Genomic DNA, 19,548 nt, shown 5'->3' on the forward strand with positions numbered 1-19,548 from the left:
ATAGTGTCCTAGGAAAGTTTCAGTTCTTTCGAAACAACAGTAAAGTTAAAGATGTTTTTATTAGACAAATAAACTTCTTTGTTCATTGGCGACAAACTTTACCGTCATTCTTATTCTATTTACAGTAATTAAGTTAACAGAGCACACCTGTGAATATTACAATTTAATAAGACTTCACTGGCATTGTTTAGGAACTCTTCTTTTTTAGATACAGATACAGACGCTGTTCGATAGGACAGGAAATTATCAAAACTATCGCCATATGAAATATGCGGAAGACAATAATGAAGATTAGTAATGAGATATCGAGCGAGGTTTTAAATCATCTACTATTACTCTGCTGATTGCAATTATCGAGCAGTGAGAGAGGCACACTAATTTGCCTATTGTAAGAGTTACTGATAATATTTATTAAGAGGATTGGTAGAGAAAAACAAAAGGATTCTCATGATCTTCTTGTTAGAAGGTCCAACTCTATAGTAACCAGGAAAGTTAAAATGATAAAATACTAATGCCTCACTACAGGTGTGCTATAAACGCCATATTTATCAAAAATGTGCCCTTAAAACTTTCAAAGAATTGACTCAGCCGATCACGACTCAATAATCTTTATTGCTATAAAAAAACATTTCTAGCTAAAAGGTACTTCCCCGTGCATTTGTTACTACTACGGTTTTCTGCGGTTGCTTTCCTTCCTTAATCACAGCACTTTCCTTACTGTAAAATTTCGTTCGAAGTGCGAAGGCCACAAACTGTCAATTGTAAGGTCGACAAAAAACGAAGGTTTGAAACTCTATTTTTTCCTAGCATAGATTGATGAATTACGCATTGATCACTGAACAGTGCATCGGTGCTCAATATGATTAGGAATGGTATGTTGTCTTGGGACCAAAGCGGAGCTTTGGTAAGAACCGAGCAGTTGCTTCTCTTTGATCCAAGAGGAGAGAATGAAAGAAATTATTCAACTCAACACATTTTTAGCGGACAAACACTTTCCAGAAATCTCCAAGGAATTGTGAGCCATTACAATCATCGCAATCCCACCTATTTGGCATCAAAACTCAGTGGTACACAGCATGTGTAAAAGCAGGGTAATTGTTGTACAATTTATCTTGATAACGGTTATGTCCCCATTTACCAACGTTGTAAGTGTCGTTTTCTTTTCCCCAAATGGAACAAACTCCCGCCAAAAACGAGTTGTCATCGACTATCCTCACAAATGAGCCGCAGGCTTCGGACTGAACATCTGTCTCGCCGCTGAAATACTGGACTGCAGCTTCACCAGTGCTATTGGCTACGGTGGAAACGTGGAAAATTCGTCTCTCTTGTTTGCTGCAATGGAATCTAACCTGATTAAAGGACATGTTTGTTTTTAGCTCTCTCATGGCATTTTTCGTGAGACACGTCTTGTTTGGGTAAGTGGCGATCCCTTAATTAAAGAGTTGTTGCCGCTGAAAAATTTGAGTAGGCGTCGAAAACCACGTTGCAAACACGAAGCCAGCCTTCTGAGATTGAGATGGATGAGCATAAAAATGTGGAAAAATGGAAAAAATAAAATCTACATGAAATCATGTTGTGAAAAAACTTGCTCACCGTTTTAGAATTGCTCAAACTAGATGGATCCTTGTTCCTTTGTATTTTAAACAATAGTAGTTATCGTTCATCTCACTATATACAGATAGCAAAAGGCTAAGTCTCCCTCTGAATGGTAAAGGGATCAGTATTTATATAATTATCTTTCTTTTTCTGTGGTCAACATAAATAGGAACTCTTTACAGCACACCGATCACACTTCTGTTGGCATTACGATATATCTTTTGTATAAGCACCAATAAGTGTTCGATCGGCGGTCGACATTTTCCGAATTAAACCTGCGCTAATCCATTTTCTTCGCCTTCTCCTTCCCTTTCCTGTTTCACTTCGCTTAAAGAGTACTCCGGCTCTTGCTGACGGGGAAGTATCTGTGACATATTCACTAAAATCTTTTTTCAGAAGACAGCAATAAGGCATCAACAAGAGTGAAACACTACACCGCGAGTGCATCGAGCAACCTCCATACGTCATCTTCCCAGCGTGCATTGCACGCCATTCACGATGGTGGCCGCTGGTAATTCGAAGTGGCTGTAAGATCCTTTTTCGGAAAACGATTAAAAAACTCAGATCGCTTGATAAGGAGATTTTTTTATGCCAGAAATTTTAAGAAGTACATTTGGAACATTTTGATCGCTGATTGTAGAAAGAGTGGAGATTTCTTTTAATAAGCATAGTGAATATAATCAAGCATTTTAGTGATAACAAGCCCTAAAAATTGACAGAGTAGGTTTTTAATGAGCAAGCAATGATCGACTATTTATAATCTCTTGTAAAGAGTAACTGGTGTGAGCATTTAAAATCTTTTTCTCCATTACTGATTTACCTCCGTTAGTTGTCATGTCACAATAGACTTTTAATGGTTTTCCCTTCTTCCCGGGGTCGATCCAGTGTTTCTCATCTTCACTGGTTTTTCTTCCTTCACTCGCTTTCATCTCTCCACACGAATCAGCGGAAAGCTCAGGAATAGACCCGAAAGGAACTGGCCATGGATAAAAAGGATATAAATTTATTGGGAATAATCTGGGAAGTAAAGATTTTCTTCTCTTATTTTAAACGAAAGGTCAAATAGATATGAAGCACTGCTTCATTTCGAGAAAATTGGAACAAACATTGATACGAAATGGGTTTCCCAGGGAGTGAAATACGATCGTGAAGTTGGATCGTTTCGTTGAGAATAGTACTGAAAATATATTATGAACGATGTTTCATCAGAGTTGAAAATGAATCATCTCCTAGAAAGCAGTCGGCCATATTCGGAAATTCCTAGTGTGTCCCGCAACGGCACCTACAATTTCTAAGTCAATGATGTAAACTTCAGCCTAAGTAAAATAATGAGCTGCAATGTTAAACCGCGTTATCATAAGTTTTACCTCTACTTTGAGCTTTTTTCATGTAGTATATGTCCATGTTCTTGACAAAGTCTTCTGGTTTGGCCTCCTTAATTCTGTTATTAAGCTCGCATAAGCGTTTGGATATGACCACGTTATAGCTTTGACATCTGAAGTCATTGCGACAAGCCTGCCTGCAATCTAACGAGCCGGACTCAACCTTGAACGTCATAAAGGTGTAGCCTTTAAGCATCGTTTGATAGATGAAGTATGTGTCGACTCCACACTGCTGGCAAGCCACGCTTGGGAAAAATAAAAGAGAATGCAATAACCATATTCACGAGGAAGGTCTGGTGGCGAGCCATTTTAACAAGTAAAGATCGGAATCCCGGCTCCTGTAACGGTGGACATAACTTTAGTTTTCAAGGAAGCATTGTTTTTTTTTTTTTCCTTAATACCATTTGATCATGCAAAATTTGTAAACAAATATTATTGATGGTAGTTTGCTTCAATCTATCATTTGAAGCATATCGTTGCTCCACGAGGTTAAAGCTGTTGCAACCTAACTGTAAGAAGTAATTTTTACAACCTTTTGGGTTTAAAAGGCTATCCCTAGGACAGCCGGAACTTATTAAGTGCAGCAATTCTAACTGACCTGTGGCACAATTTTACGTAAGCCTTAACATCAAGATATTTAAGTCTCACCAAATATGCTCGACACATACACGTAAATTACACAGCATCGAACATTGATATACTCCAAACGGCATAGAAGAATTAAACAAAATTTCATCACCCGTACTTAACAACAACGAAGTTCGAGGAGCATCAACACGAATGTAGAAAACCTGCTGCATCCCACATATTTATGAGTACCCTGTTCCACAAGAGAAATACGATTCAAGAATATATTGTCTAATTGACATTTAACCAATAATGAAATGATAACAAATAATAATATTAACAATAATGATAATGATAACAATAGTCATATAATAATAATTTTAAGGGGCTAGCTGGAAAGCCTAATAGTTCCCCCATCCTCTGGGCTCCAACAATGATTAATATACTTCATTTAATTTCGCCTGTTAATTATGAATACCGATGATTTATCCTTTAATTGCAATTCCATTTTTAAGAGTTTTGTCTCAAACAAAAAAGAATTCGACGTTTTCTAATATTCTGTCATTCCGCGTCTTATGATGTTCCACCATGCCGCCGATCCACCGTTCCCCGTTCTATCATTCTGTTGAATAACTCAAGGTATCGTATTTCGCAGTTTGCTTGCTTCACAAATTTAGCGACTTTTTCTGGGATTAGTCGTTGATTAAAATGGTACAATAAAGCTTTTTTTTTTTTTAATTTCCTCAAAGCTTCCATGATGTGCAGATTACATCTATTAAGATTTCTGAAAGGAAAATTTTTTATTCAAATCATATGTCATCTCGACGTCATATGTGGCTTCGCCTTCTGTAGGAGGCAGTAGCCACAAAAATTGTCAAAGAAACCCGAAAGCTAAAAACTTCTAGAATCGTAGCGTAATTTCTGAAGAGTAAATACCAAACTTTCTATGTTATAGCCACTAGCTGTACTTGTGAATTGGCATGGAGATAAAAATGGAGAGAATGTGAAAGGTTATTATTTAGGAGTTAGTTAAAATGACGGACTAGATTTTCCTAATCATACCCATTTAATATGGCGGAAACAACTCTCGATTGAAATATTGAGCACTAGCATGTCGGCGTATACACCTGCCGTGCACTAAATACATTTTTTTTTAGTCACAATTTTAGCCTTAGAACGGTATTTATCTATGAAACTAATCTTCTTTTAATTTTTCTTAAGGAACAAAACTGTTGATGTTGGTCGTAACCTTGAGAAAAAATGTTTAAAAAAAGAAATATTATCTTCCTGTTGCAGTCAATTATTGCGTGGGACACACCTATCTTTTTTTCCTCACCAAGGAAGAGGATACGGTTGTATCATGAGGTATCCAAATTCAGATCCAACTAGTGTTTCATGAAAAAAAAGTTCATTTTGTCTTGAATATTCCATGTAGTTCCAACCTGGTAAGAACATTTAACTGATGGTCAAAAAGAAATGTTGCTTTGTGGGGCTTATGAAATGAATGAATGCCATCCTGAAGACAATGTTATTAGCTCAAGATGCAAATTAATGCACTGAGCATTTCAGCCCGGTTAGCCGGGATCCCGGCACCGCGATACCGGGATCTCGGCTCACCGGGCCGGCCCCGTTGTCATGTAATCGCGAGGTTGATTTTTGTTGCGTTTGACAAACGTGCCGAGATCCCGGCAAACTGACACCAGCCCGGCTAACCGAGCCAGCCCGGTTCATGTAATCAGGCCCTAAGACAATGTTATTGGTTCAAGATGCAAATGAATGCAGCCATGGTGATTTGTCCGCCACTCAAATACGATGCACAACGGTTAAAAAGGTTTGGAGAGGTTAATAACAGCATCAAGCTTTGAAATAAACAATTTTCCTCAATAAAAGTCGATGGACTTGTGGTATTCTTCAATAGTTATGGATTAAAATTGTCGTTTATTTCCAGGAGTAGTCTACCGCTGTCCCGCTGCATCCGTTTGCAAATGAGAATAATCGGAGAAACAGTAATCATTACTTTTTTGCTGACTGTGGTTTACAATGGCTCAGTCGTCGACGTTTTCCCAGAAAAAAGATCTACATTGTATCGGTCCAACTGATATTATACATTCCAAATAGAGGTTTTGCACAGCAGCCATGTTGAATGGCAGGAACAATAGATTATATTGCCCATGGGAAAAATTTTTCTTTCGTATGCAAAATATTTTCATTGTTCCTGCTATCCAACATGGCTGCTATGCAAAACCTCTATAAATAATCTAATATCAAGTTTTTTGTGGTCATTCTAGTATCGAATGCATATATGAATTGGAATTTTTAGTTAATTCCATTTTTAACTGCATGTCAAGCAACCTCTTTTTTCTTGACAAGAACAAATGAAAATAAGAGTCAAGATTGTTCTCATTATCATTTCTCTCATTATTGTTGTTATCATCGTTGCTATCGTTATCATAATTATTTTCTATCTAAAATAGCTTCGCAAAGATCTCGGTGAAGGTTGAGATACAGTTGGTTTATAAAAGTGAGATGTGGCTGCTGGTATACGAGTAACTCCATTTCTTAAAAGAATTGACTAAATAACAGCTGATTCATCAATAAAGTTAGTTTCTATTATTTGGATATATCAACAAAGTTGAAATTGTAAATTGGCCACCGTAACGATTACAAAAACTGACGTTTCGAGCGTTAGGTTCTATTATGTTTTACAATGTGAGGCGTGAGTAGTCCAGTGGTCAGTGCGCTGGACTCTGGGTCAGATGGCCCGGGTTCAAGTCCTGGCTGGGGCTTGACGTTGTGTCCTTAAGCAAGACGCTTCACTCACATTTCTTCGTCTTCTCGGATAGGACGTAAAGCCGGAGGTCCCGTCTCCTGCACCTATCAATTAGTTAATTTCGGCAAGGGACGTTAAAGAACCCACATCACGAGATTACTGTGATGTGGTCTGGCCTGTTTACTGGGTGGCACATTTGCATTTAAACGAGCTATTCGCTCATATGCGATATGTGGCTAAATAAAGTTACTTACTTACTTACTTACTTAATGTAAAAATCACAGCTTGAAAACACTAACCTCTGCAACGACAAAAAAACAAAACATCTGCCTGCAAACGAATTATTTTCTCATAAACTTGTAGGAAACTACACGGTGGTTTGAGTTTATGTTGTTGCTTTTCCCTGTCGTGCAAAGCTATGTTTTAGAAAGCACGTACGCATCGATGTTTCTCTCTGCTGTTTCTATAATTGTTTGCTTATGGTCTGATACTTAAAAATGAGGCTGAAATGACTGACGAATCTGTGCATGGCTCATGCTTAGCAGGCAGCTCAGTGATAGAATTACGGGGAACTAAGATTTGATAAAATAAAAACTTTTGTACATGGTTCTGCGCTCGCAAGAGAAAAGAAAAAACAAAAATTTAAGTTGCACTTCCTAAAAGAAGAACACCAAAACTTCTGTAGCGTTCTTGAATAAGAGTGGATTCCGTGTTCGCAGCCTGGTAAGTTAAGTGAAATCGTAATCCTTTACCCGTGTCCTAAGAGCTAGTGTGCGGCGATGAATTCCAAGTCCACAGGTTCGAGTTTAAGACTAGGTTTACACTAGAGGAGAGTTCTCCGGATTCGTAGATGTTTCCGGATTCATCAATTTTGGAGTATTCGGATTCGTAGGCGTTTACACTAAAAGGATATTCGGATTCCTGACCGTTTACACACAACGACAACTCCGGGAACATTCAAGATGGAATGGTTACCAAGCCCAGTGTTGTTTCGTCGTTCGATTGGCAAAGTGAAAATGCTTCCTCTAAAAAGGCTAGAGTAGATCCAGATGCCACCGAGGCAAATTTGAGCTGGACAGATGCCAGCCATCTACGTCGTCGGCGATTAAGTGTGGCTGACGTTAAACTCGGCCTTGCAATAATAATTTGCGTTTCCTCAGAAATACTGCGGTACACATGATAAAATGTATCGCCTGAACCTGCAACAAGATTAGGCAACCGGAGACCACCAGCGATGTTAGCACCAGATCTTCCATTTTGGTTTCACCGCACGCTCAAAAGATTGCAGGCGGAAATAATATCCGGACTCGAGGAAAAAAGCGGTTACTCGACAAAACTTTCCGGATTCAAAAGTTATCGGATTCAAAGTTCCCAATTTAAATTCCGGATTCAAAATCTCCGGAGACACGGCTAAACCGGGGAGTTTTTATTTCGGATTCGTCGACTTTCGTGTAAACGGCAAAATCAATCCAGTACTAAAACGTTTCGGATTCATCACGAATCCGGAACAATTTCCTCTAGTGTAAACCTAGTCTGAGTCACCATAAAGTATATGAAGAAAGAATTTCCCATGAAAATACTGCCTGCTATGAATGATAAGATTACTTTCCATGTATTTGTATTTACAATGTTATTCTCTCGGATGACAGTCCATATGGAAGTCTTTCGGCGAGTCAACAATGCAGAAATGAAAAATTAAACTTTGCGGCACAAATCTGTTTTCTTATTACTGATGTTAACTTTAATTTTTTTGTTTTGTTTTTCTCTTCGGCCTTTTGTTTTAGAAAAGATATTAGCCGTGTTACTCATTAAAACGATACAGTTCGATTAGTTGTTCTTTGAGAATGAGTGCGATTTAAGTGGAAAATAAGAACGATAAGTAACTGCTTGCGCTCAATATACGTTACAAACCATGAAATACGTGAAAATCGTTATCCTACCTTGTGAGAAAAATAGAGAGGTTCATGGAAACGAGTTTGAATCTGCCTCCTGCTTTTATCTGTTTGTCTGTGTCTGGATACCCCCACGAAGTACTCGCCCTCGTTTTTGATATATCACGTAACGAAGGCGACTGAACCTTTGCCCTCGACCATAAATTCATTAAAGTTCCGAAAACAATTGGCATGTCAGGTGAGGACTTGTTCTCTTTAAGCTTCGTTGGCTCCGCACGTGTACAATAGGGACCTTTAGCGACTCGTATTCCAGACGACGGCGACGTCCACGACCGATTAAGACTGGGGTGGAATTTGAGTTTTTCCCGCCGAAATAAGAAAACCTTTAGCTTTTGCGACGGCAATGTCGTCACTTCTCACTTGCAAAGGCTTGAAGATGAATTCATTTACTAACATTAGGGAATTGCTCTTACTTAGCTATGTTAACAACGTCGTTTCTGATAGAGAGTTTGTCCTTCTTTACAACGCTTATCAGTCCAAAAATCCCGACTTTACTTACCAGCAATATGACCCGTTCAATCTCGATGACACCGATTCAGCCGAATGTAAAGCAGAGTTCCGCAATGAAAAAGCTGACCTTCCTCGCTTTGCTGAAGCACTGCAATTGCCTCCCACTTTCCACTGTCAACAAAGGACTGTGTTCGATAGCATGGAAGGACTGTGTATGCTTTTGAAAAGAGTATCCTACCCATGTAGGTACAGTGACACATGATTCCTCGATTTGGGAGACCGGTATCTCTTTTAAGCCTCATAACAAATCACACCTTAGACTACATTTACGAAAACCACGGTCACCTAATAACACAATGGAATAGAAATATCTTAAATCCTCGTGCCCTACAGATCTATGCTGATTCCATCTCAAGGAAAGGCGCTCCGCTCAAAAATTGTTTCGGATTCGTCGATGGAACAGTCAGGCCGATCTCCAGACCAGGACAAGCTCAGAGAGTTGTTTACAATGGACATAAAAGGGTTCATACCCTTAAATTCCAATCACTGGCGTTGCCTAATGGATTGATTGGAAATATTTTCGGGCCAGTAGGTAAGTATGAATGAAAACAAATTTTCTTAGTCGATTAATGGTCGCAATCAGACTTAATTTTGTTCTCTTGCTGTCTATAAGGAGGATAGCTGAGTGAGGCAAAAATATTTTTTGTTTTACAATCAGGCAATTGATGGAGTACTTTTTTTCAAGCACGATGCAGGCATGTTGGCTGAATCGGGACTTCTCGATAATCTCCAGAGATTTGTAATTTCTCCCACTGGCCAACCAATGTGCATTTATGGAGCCCCAGCGTACCCTCTAAGGGTACACCTCCAAGCTCCATTTCGTCAAGGTCGTCTTACTCCGCATGATATGAAAGCCTCACTCATCTGCTGCTGTTGTCACGTCATGGCTTGAATCGTTTCCTGCTGTTCTTCCTGTTCTTTTCTTTTTATGTCCAACTCTTGCTGGCGGAGTTCCCACTCGGCGTTAGCATTTTCGCGCTAGAAATCAACTAGCTGCCGTGCACATCTCTTGAGCCCTGAGGTTGTTGGCTGATCCTCATCAGCCGTTCCTCTCGATAATTTTCGCAAAACCCAGCGCTCTCTAACACCTCTTTTGTCTTTGATGCGTGGCTGTGGTGCATCTATTTCATTGAGCTTTTCAGCTATAGAATCCCACGCATCTCCCCGGCTTAAGCTTCCTTTCTTCAAGGAGAATACACCACTGACAACCATTTTCCTGAGCATCAACACGTCGTGTTCATCGGTCCGCTCCATAGGCGCTCTACATAAAGTATAAAACACAATATAGAAAACAACACGTATTTGAGCATTCCGCCGAGCTTCCGGCCGTCCTTGCAAGGCCAAGACTTCAGTAAATGAAAGTAAACTTCTCTGTAAGCTGCATTTGACTTCACTTTCTTTACTCACTTACCCACTTAAAGTGAAGTTCGAATTGTGTAAAATTCCTCCTGATACTCATCGGTACTCACATGGCTACTCGAAGCCACACTTATTACTTAGAGGGTTAGCTATCTCCGTAAAACAAGATTTATCTAGGTACATTTTACTAGATTTTACCTTGACTAACCCGTTCAATGAACTCACTTTGATGCGAGCTGTTTGTTGTCTTTGTTTGCGTTTGCAGCCATGCCTCAGATTAAGACGAATATTTGAACAATATTAAGCCGAAAACCCAGGTTAAATTTTAACTATATATTGCCTAGTTCGTTTTGAGGCCTTCGGAAACGAAACGAGAAAGAAATGGTAAATATTCAAAGCATGAAAGCAAAAAGTTTGCCCATGTTTTGTGGACAACGGGAACTCTCTGTTCTCACGTCCACGCGAAGAGAGAACGGCTTCCCGCCGAAATGTAAGACGTCTACCGGAAATAAATTTGACTTCCGGTCGCCGTCGCCGTCGCAAAAATCTGCATTGCTAAAGGTCCCTAATTTCATCCATCGCAATTAGACAAGGGTTTTGATGATGTGTCCATGCATCCTTGGATGGCTTCGTTTGGTACACGAAATACCGAGCCTTTGCTCAGCACTGGATTCTTACAAAATCGTGACTGCTCTAAGGATGCGCTAGGATCTTCAAAAAAGCAAACATTACGAAACGTAGACCTTCCTTATCTTTGGACATTTTCTAAATTTTTTCACTCGCTTTATTTTCACATATCTGTTTTAGGAGCCACGTAGAGCATACAATAGGTACTTACAACAGTACAAACCTAACCTACAAAATCTACCTGCCAGAAAAAAATATACATCTTGCTAGAATTCAGAACTCGGCTGTTTCAGAACACTTTCAAGAAACAAGGCATGTGCCTGTTTGATACAAGGTTAAGTTTATTTATCACGACCGTCACCGGTACACTCATTAAAGAAGCCATCCAAAGAAGACTTCACTCCAATACGATCAATAGAGGCAGCGTAATCAAAGCTGAAGCCTGGATGACTACGTCAAAAAATTTTAACAACCAACCAGTGGCAAAGGGGGCCTACGAGGGAACAACATAACAACTGTCGGAATCAGTGAGTATTGAGGATCAAAATGCAGCAAAGAGAGCTCTAAAATGCACAAATAAATGCAAACCAAGCTGCTATAAAGGGCGACACGTAGATATTCGATTCCATCGTTCATTTTGAAATATGCAGTTCACTCGATTTTTCCTCTGTTCCAGACTTCAACGTGCTGTTGTTAAATTCGTTTGCTATCATTATCATCATCATCACAAAATTTTATAAAAATCAATTTTATTATACGTGAATCTTTTATATTTTGTCCATTCATTCACCTATAAAATCAGGTCCCCTACCCAATTTTTCCAATTTTCCTTTACGAGTGTATCCTGATTACAGGCGACTTTGTCTGTGGAGTTTTAAAGTGAGGTCTGCAACGAAATCTATAGGCTTCTACGAAAAATATTGAGTTATGTTCTCTATAACGATCTAAACTTTAACTGAGTAAAAATAAGTTTCCTTCCCTATTTTGCTTTTTTTCCTGTTCAATCTGGGCTTTAACTCAAATTATATTAAATTTATTTTAATATCATAAATTGGCTTAAATTACATGGTCGAAACATTGCGTGATGCTTAAACCAAGGACATTGTGAATTGAAAGTATATTTCCCAAATCATAACGACTCGTAATTCCAAGACGTATTTATCTGGGTTGATTGAAAAGGAGAAAAGGGGATGGGCATAAGCAATTTGATTTCTACGGAAGTCTTCCCCAGACCTCCTTCCTGCCGTGGGATTGTGTGCATCAGTTTTTATAAAAGCATGACAAAAAACTCTCGTCAAGCCAAACCCGCATCCCGAGCCATGCTATAGAACATTCCTCTTCTTGAAAGCAAGTTTGAGGGTGAGTCAAACTCCGCTACTGAACCGTCTTTTAGGACCATAACCCTGTCAAGAAAAGACAAGGATCGTTTCAGCTAAAACATAGGATTTAGTCAGTCTTTACTGCTCTATTGAGAAACACGAAGGTTAGTGCGTTGGACTTCAGATCGAAACATCCGGATTTGATCCTCGGCTGGATCTCTGAGATGAGTTTTGGGCACTTAAATCGATAGGAGTCTTTTCTGGGCTACCCTTATATAAAATATCTCAAAAAAGGTAGATAGTATTTGCAATACTTATTATATCAATATTAATAACTATTGCCGGTTTGGATTGCTAACATTTTTTAGCTATCAGTCATAACTTATACATATTATCATTGAGGTCTTAAGCTCTATCAAAAAGGTAAAATAGAGTACAAAAGCTTTCATCGTTTAGGAGGAAAAGAGTGATACCTTTCGTAGTCCATGATAGTGTTGAGCCTGTGTGCGATCGTGAACACTGTCCGGTCAGCAAACTCTCGGCGAATCGTCTGTTGAATTAGTTCATCAGTTTCCAAGTCCACGGCGGCTGTAGCTTCGTCAAGAATTAGAATTTTGCTCTTTCGGAGCAGTGCACGCCCTAAACACACCAGCTGTCGTTGGCCAACACTTTGAAGAAGTAAAAAGAATGGACAAAGAGTTTCGCAAAGAATCGTCACATCAACCGAAGAATATAGCGCGGCGACTTGTCTCTGCCTGCTAATGAAATACTTCCGTTCTATCAATTTTTAATGTCGTTATTTGGTGGTTTGAATTCTTTAACTTAAACACCGACCCTTAAACGATAGTTTTCATTCAGTCAGAGCCCAAATGATAACAAACAGAATGAAGTTCTACCTCAGATTCTCGCCTCCGTCTTGAATAACAAATTCGAGTCCTTTATCAAGTCCTGATACGAAATTCTTCAGGTGAGCCACTTCAAGAACATCCCACAGCTCTTCATCCGAGTATTTATTAAAAGGGTCTAGGTTTAGCCGAAGACTTCCTGAAAATAACATGGGATCCTGTAAAGAGAAAATTCAGAATGATAAAAAAACAAAAAAAAAACAAGTAAGACAAAAAAATAAAATAACTGCGTATGCTAAACTGATCGTGGAGGTTCCCCAGGCTTAAGTTTGACCAAATAAGGACCAAATACATAATGGGCATTTTGACCTCTCCATGAACGCCACGTTAGGGAAAGAGGAAAGTGGCCGTTGAAGAGAGGCGGTCGAATTGGGGAGATTGGGGTGTAATATTACAAATTTATTTAAAGTGGCGTAGATCACTTTCATTTTCTGGAGAAGTGCATGCTAAAAGGTATGAATACTTAGCACACACATCACGCTAAAGACAAGAAACCAAAAACCGATTTTTAAACCTGGACCGATAATAAAAACGAATAAGATACAGTGGGTATAACGTTCTCTTTCAAAAGTGAAAAAAAAGCTAATTAAAACTGATGATAAAGAAAATGATTGCGTTAATGAAAACAATATTTAAAACGACTACAATGATAAAAAAATAATAGATAATAATCATGATGATAAATCTTGGTTATAGTCTATCCTCGCGGTAGAGTGCTCCATGCGTTCGCAGAGCGTGTTATATTTGAAGATTCAACTACTCAATAAGCCAACTTTTTCTGTGACTGAGTTTCACGCTTAAGCGATCATTTAGAATCTGAAACTCAGAGTCAGAAAAAGTTGTCTTATTGATTATTCCAATCTTCAAATATAATAATCAAGATGAAATACTTAAGATATCAAGACCCTTGCAGCTATTTTTCCTCCAATGAAATTGGTCTCACTTACTTGTGGAATGATGGTGAGTCGTGATCGCAGATCCTGCAGTCCAATCTTAGAGATATCAACTCCATCAATAAGAATCCGTCCACCAGCTCTCTCCAGAATACGAAACAATGCTAAGGTAAGAGTTGACTTGCCAGCTCCTGTGCGACCCACGATACCGACCTGTTTTGGCATGAAAAAAAGGGAAGGATTGTATAAACATTATGAAAGTAATAAATCACATAAAAAAGTTTACGTTAAGTTTCACCAGACTGGCGGCCCAATCCTGCCAGAGCTTAACCTGGTGTACTTAGCATGTTTTGACTTGCTACTCATCTCGGATGGGGTAGTCCATCTCAAGAACTCCTCGGCATTTCTCGAGACTTCGTTGAGAATAAACCCATCTACTGTGTATATAGCAGAACTGTGAGAGCTAGGAAAATGTTTTTTCCCAAGAAGATGGCACTATAAACCCTCTAGCGCTTTAATCCAAAATTCTCTAAGGCCATAGCTCGCCTATATATCTATTTATTTATTCCGTACAAAAAGCTGGGTGTGTCGTGGATGGTAAGAAACGTTACGTTTCTAATTGCATAATCTCGAATATTTTAACAGAACACTCACCTTCTCTCTTGCTCCGATGGTGCAATTAATGTCTTTGAGTACGAGAGGTAACTGTTCTCTGTAACGCATGTCAAAGTGTTCTATTTCTACCCTACCCTGGTGAGGCCAGTCACTAGGGGGACGGTGAGATGGAATTATCCATTCGGCCTGTGAAACATAAATTACCACATTTCATTTAATCCGTGTTATACGATTTAGAAGGCACCGTTATGATAGGCAGTTTTCTTTGTACATGTCAAGCACTTTCTAAAGCGAGATCAGAATGGATGACCGTCAAACAAATAACTGTTTAATAATGCATTTGATTGTGCGTTTCTTCATAAGAATGGTTGTGCAAAAAACGAGTTCGTGGGAAAAACTGCAAATGAAGCCAGAATAGGCCCAACGCTCTGATTACTATCAGAGAACTCTAACTTCAGTTTTAACATTAATCGACCATCATGTGTAATTTGAAAATTTGCTCGATCGTGTTTACACACAATTCATGCCGTTGACCCCAGAGAGAGCTCTGATCGGAAATGGATTTTACTTCATTTAGCTTTGTCTTGAATGTACGTTTTCATAACTTTGGGTTTCAATCAATCAATCAATCAATCAATCAATCAATCAATCAATCAATCAATCAATCAATCAATCAATCAATCAGTCAATCAATCAATCAATCTTTACTCCTAAGATAAAAAGACATATCTTAAGTTACATCAGCATTTAGGAGTCTAAAAATACATAAGACATACTGCATACAAATAATAAAAGATTAAAATACATAAGACATACTATATACAAATAATAGAAAGATCAAAGATTATATTTAAAAACAAGCCTATTTACAAAAAACATTCTTAAATCTGTCAGTCTTTATATCCGAGCGATGAGCACTTTGTTTCTGAGTTGGTGCTGGTTGCGAAACTCAATCGAAAAGCGCGCTATATTTTCAGGAATTACACAAGGCACAACTGAGAACTCACCTCTCTTGCAATTGCTGAATACTCTTTAATTCGTTCGACCGAAACAATGTTAGTTTCCAATTCGCTGCTCTGACGCACCATCCAATTTAGTGAACCTGTGATCTGTTGAAGAACACAGCCCAATTAACTAAAACTTTTTTCAACATAGCAAGCCTACTGGGTTTGTTTTTCAACGAGAAAAGGGCCATTTTGGAAAATGGGCTAAAAAGTCCTGCCAAATAAGTAATCCGTCTTACATAATACGACAATTCTCGGATTGGGTGGAAAAATGCGATTTTTTGTTTTTCTTTACCTGCAATGCGTATGCCACAGAAAGCCCAACAAGACCAGGGGCTATGGTCTCTCTAGCTATTACAGCAAACAATGCAGCAAAAAACAGAATGGCAGCTCCAATGAATTCCAGGCGTAGAGCTAACCACCTAATGAGGAAAATAGTTAATATTTTTCAAGGAAAATAGCTCATAATTGATTAACTTTGGTGAACTTTATCTCTACTGCACGAGGGCGTCTCCCTCGGTCAACTATTTGTCATTAGAAATCTTTGGCCCAATCAACCCGAATAAGTGAAAATACCTGTTTGCAGAAATAGCTGGATAGTGCGCCACTTGAGACTCGTCCATTCTACGATAGATCTCTGTAATAAACCTCTGCTGCTGAGAATAAGCGCGAATGGTGCTTGTACCATTGATAGTTTCAAAGAAATGATTATAGATTGGAGATCGGCTGACAGATTCTAGTCTTCTCAACTGACGAGATGTTGCCACGAACGCTCTCTATTGTAAAATACACCGAAAAGGAAAGAAGTCAAACAAACCGACTTGAAATCGATAATAAATCAACTAAGTAGTAGATTCGACTAAGGCTTGACGCACGAAAAAAGGCCTCTGCTGATTCGTTACAATCGTTCGTACACTATTAACAACTGTCCACTGCACTTAAGAGAGCACCCGACTTCTTTCCAGCTTTTATGAAGGTCCTAGATAGAGCGTCTAACTTAGTTTATTTCAAAGGCCATTTGGTGGACATCACAAGCCATTTGGATGGTACATTTACAACTGGCCGTCCGTTTTGCAGTTAACTGATGGAGCGACTAAAAGTCTGGCAAGATTGAACTTGGTCCTTGTTGGAGCTGAAGATTTTACCCTCTATTCTACATTGCAATCTGAATTAGTCTTTTTTCAAGTAAAACATCATTTTCTGCGCTTTATTTGTCTCTATCTTTTTTTTCATTTCTTCATTTGAATTGTTTTTGTCTTGTCTGTTTCCTGTTATTTTTTCCATTTGTTCTACAGTGTTTTGAAATCTTCAGAGCTTTCTCTATTTTGTGATTTTTGGGTGTATTATCTTTGTTATTTTTGTTCTTATTGTTTTTGTTATTGTGATTGCATACGACTTACCTGAATAAATACGTAGAGGGCACCAAGTGGTAAAACACAAGTTAGAAACAGAGGTGTAGAATAACTAATAATGACAATTGTTCCGACAGTGGTTAAGAACGTTCTGAGAAACATCCCCAAGGATTTTGGAATTTTATCGTCAACGGAGTTAATGTCTCTAGAGAAGCGGTTCACAATTCTTCCCAGAGGTGTGGTTTCGAAAAATTGCATAGGCAAATGCATAATATTAACAAGTAGTCCATGATGTAAGTTTCTGGTGGCTTTCATTGCACTGTACATTAAAACAAGAGACATTGCACTAACAAGAAGGACTTGACCAAACCCCAATGCACCGTAGACTCCTAGGAATATATCACGCTGTTGCGATGTCGTGACATTGGTTGAGCTCCACTCGGCAAGCCATATGCGTGACATAATGATCGCTGATTCACCTGCAAAACCGCTGAGGAGAATTAGAAAGGAGCAGATAATGCCTAGACTGCCTGCATATGCCCATATGACCGAGAACTTCACCTGTCAATAAAAATAAGAAAAGAGAAACAAAATGGGGTAAATTCCCATCTGATGAAAACTGAATGGAAGGTAAAATAAACAAGATACATAAATCACAAATTGGATTTAGCAAATGGATACCTATAAAGTAGCTAAATTTATCGATTATACCCTGTTGGAGTTCAGGATGTTGGTCATTTTTGGAGAAGGAAAACTGGAAAACTACAACAAAAGAGTTCAGGAGCAAGGATGAAAACCATTTTAAAGAAACTCAACCAACGCCTGAGGCCGGGTTCAAAAATCCAACCCGGACCACAGGAGAAGGGATGTGGGTGTTTCCACTACCGCCGTCCCTGTTTTCCATATATGAACCAATAAGCTAATGACCCAAGAAAGACAAATGGCCTGTGGAGAACAAAATCGAACGTTTAAGGAACTGCATCAAAAAATGGAAACCTACCCTTCCCGTCTGTGACCTTTCATCGGAGGTTGTCCTGCCTGCCTTTCCTTTCTTCTCTCTCTTCTCGACGATATTCTCTCTTTCAACATTTCCTTCTTTTGCGAGTAAGCTTTCGTTTTCCTTTTCTCTTATGCTAGGACTATCTTCAGGTTCGTTGATAAAAATCACTGGTGGTTTTTCAACACGGTCTTCAATATCTTCTTCTACCAGCGATAATAAACTATTCACCGAGACGCCCCTAACAACACTCCGCTGATGTTGGAAATTTGGTGGAATACCTAAAGACGACACTGCTTCGTCTTCATCATTTGCATTATCAAATATAGGCTCATCCTCTACTCCATAATTGGCGTCTAAACCTTCACATCCAGACAAAAGACTGTTCAATGAAAGCATACTAACAAAACTGTGGCGATTTTCAAGATATTGCAGTTTTTTCAGTGGAGATTGGTTTCCAGACTGTTTCTCAACGACAAGCCTTGCTAAGTTAACCTCACTCTGCGATTTTGCTGCCTGGTGACGAGGATGAAGCTCGTTGCCTAGGTGATGACAGCTGACAGATCGATTGTAGGCCACATTTCTGGATTTTTTCCCTTTAAGTAAAGATTTACCATGACCTGAAACCTCTCCCATGTTTCCTTTGTGCACTGTAAAGTATAAAATAATTTACATACAACGGATTTCGTATTGAGAAAGATACACCAGTCAACATTTGGTATATTCATGTATCATGCATGTAAGTCACATGCAGTTCAAGCACACCCGCAATATAAGTATCAAGGGGGTTAAGCGCTGCTGATTAGTCATTAGACATCCTCTTGACAGCCTCTTTCGGGTTGATCACAACCTTGAGGAAGGGAGGAGGGGTCCGCTCGCGGAGGTTTATGTTAAAGAAATAAATCTCAAGCGCCTTAACCATAAATTGAGATTTAAAATCTAAAAGCATTCCGAATGAACATTATGGTTAACTTACTCTGTTCGCCGGCTTTCTCGCCTGCATAGGTATCCAAGAATTCAGCGAACCACCCTTGAGATGATTTAAGGTCTGTATAGGTACCAACCTACAACACACATTCAACAAGTGAAAGAATCTCAAACATCCCGAAAGAGAATGGTAGAAATAATCAATATATCAGTCGTATCTTTTTTATTATGTCTCCTTTCTTTGACTAACTATTAGTGTTTTGTTTACACAATTACTTGTAATCAACAATGATTTAGATAAACATATACAGCCAAAAACTAACGATAAAAGTCCGACGTTTAGGCGATATCTTGGCGCCATTGTCAAGGAAAACTAAATTAAATATGCGATCTCAAGAGTAACTAAGAATCCAGGGTCACTAATTTGCATAGGTCAGGCAAAGGCCTAACGCGAATTGAGCCTGATTGTACGTTCAAACACGGTCGTAATTGTTAATGTGTAACATCTCATTAACGAGACAATCAAACTTGTTATGGCATTTTTTTCAACACCTCAAAACGACTGTGAAAGATTAAGATTCTCGCGGACAGAGCCTTTAGTAACAACTTGTTTAACTCTGAATACGCTTTGAACATTTCGAAGCAGGACCTTATCGATCTTTTGGGTGTGGCTACCAAGAACCAGCTTTTCCAATTCAATAGCTCCTTGTATGAACAGGTCGACGGTGTAGCGATGGGGTCCCTCCTTGGGCCCTTGCTAGCCAACGTATTTA

At 39.0% G+C, this 19,548-nt stretch overlaps 1 protein-coding gene and 2 pseudogenes across 3 annotated transcripts in view; 2 read left to right on the plus strand and 1 right to left on the minus strand.

The window, feature by feature from the left end:
* The first annotated feature begins 8,585 nt into the window (after window positions 1–8,585).
* On the plus strand, window positions 8,586–9,759 carry LOC148727207 (uncharacterized; annotated as a pseudogene).
* A 1,736-nt stretch (window positions 9,760–11,495) lies between these two features.
* Window positions 11,496–19,548, minus strand: part of LOC111339576 (multidrug resistance-associated protein 1) — a 23,446-nt gene continuing 15,393 nt past the window's right edge. For all 3 annotated transcript variants that reach the window (XM_022946252.2, XM_022946253.2, XM_022946255.2), the window contains 11 exons: window positions 18,825–18,912; window positions 17,852–18,498; window positions 16,900–17,412; window positions 16,076–16,275; window positions 15,795–15,921; window positions 15,503–15,604; window positions 14,535–14,681; window positions 13,935–14,093; window positions 12,979–13,145; window positions 12,556–12,750; window positions 11,496–12,166 (listed from right to left, as the gene is read on the minus strand). In XM_022946252.2, coding sequence (XP_022801987.2) covers window positions 12,058–12,166; window positions 12,556–12,750; window positions 12,979–13,145; window positions 13,935–14,093; window positions 14,535–14,681; window positions 15,503–15,604; window positions 15,795–15,921; window positions 16,076–16,275; window positions 16,900–17,412; window positions 17,852–18,498; window positions 18,825–18,912 — 2,454 coding nt within the window. In that variant the 3' untranslated portion in view covers window positions 11,496–12,057. The remainder of the gene's footprint in view (window positions 12,167–12,555; window positions 12,751–12,978; window positions 13,146–13,934; window positions 14,094–14,534; window positions 14,682–15,502; window positions 15,605–15,794; window positions 15,922–16,075; window positions 16,276–16,899; window positions 17,413–17,851; window positions 18,499–18,824; window positions 18,913–19,548) is intronic.
* The window catches only part of LOC148727208 (uncharacterized), a 1,079-nt pseudogene continuing 1,039 nt past the window's right edge, over window positions 19,509–19,548 (plus strand).

The sequence above is a fragment of the Stylophora pistillata genome, chromosome 7 (assembly GCF_964205215.1).
Source record: "Stylophora pistillata chromosome 7, jaStyPist1.2, whole genome shotgun sequence".
Classification (NCBI taxonomy): domain Eukaryota; kingdom Metazoa; phylum Cnidaria; class Anthozoa; order Scleractinia; family Pocilloporidae; genus Stylophora; species Stylophora pistillata.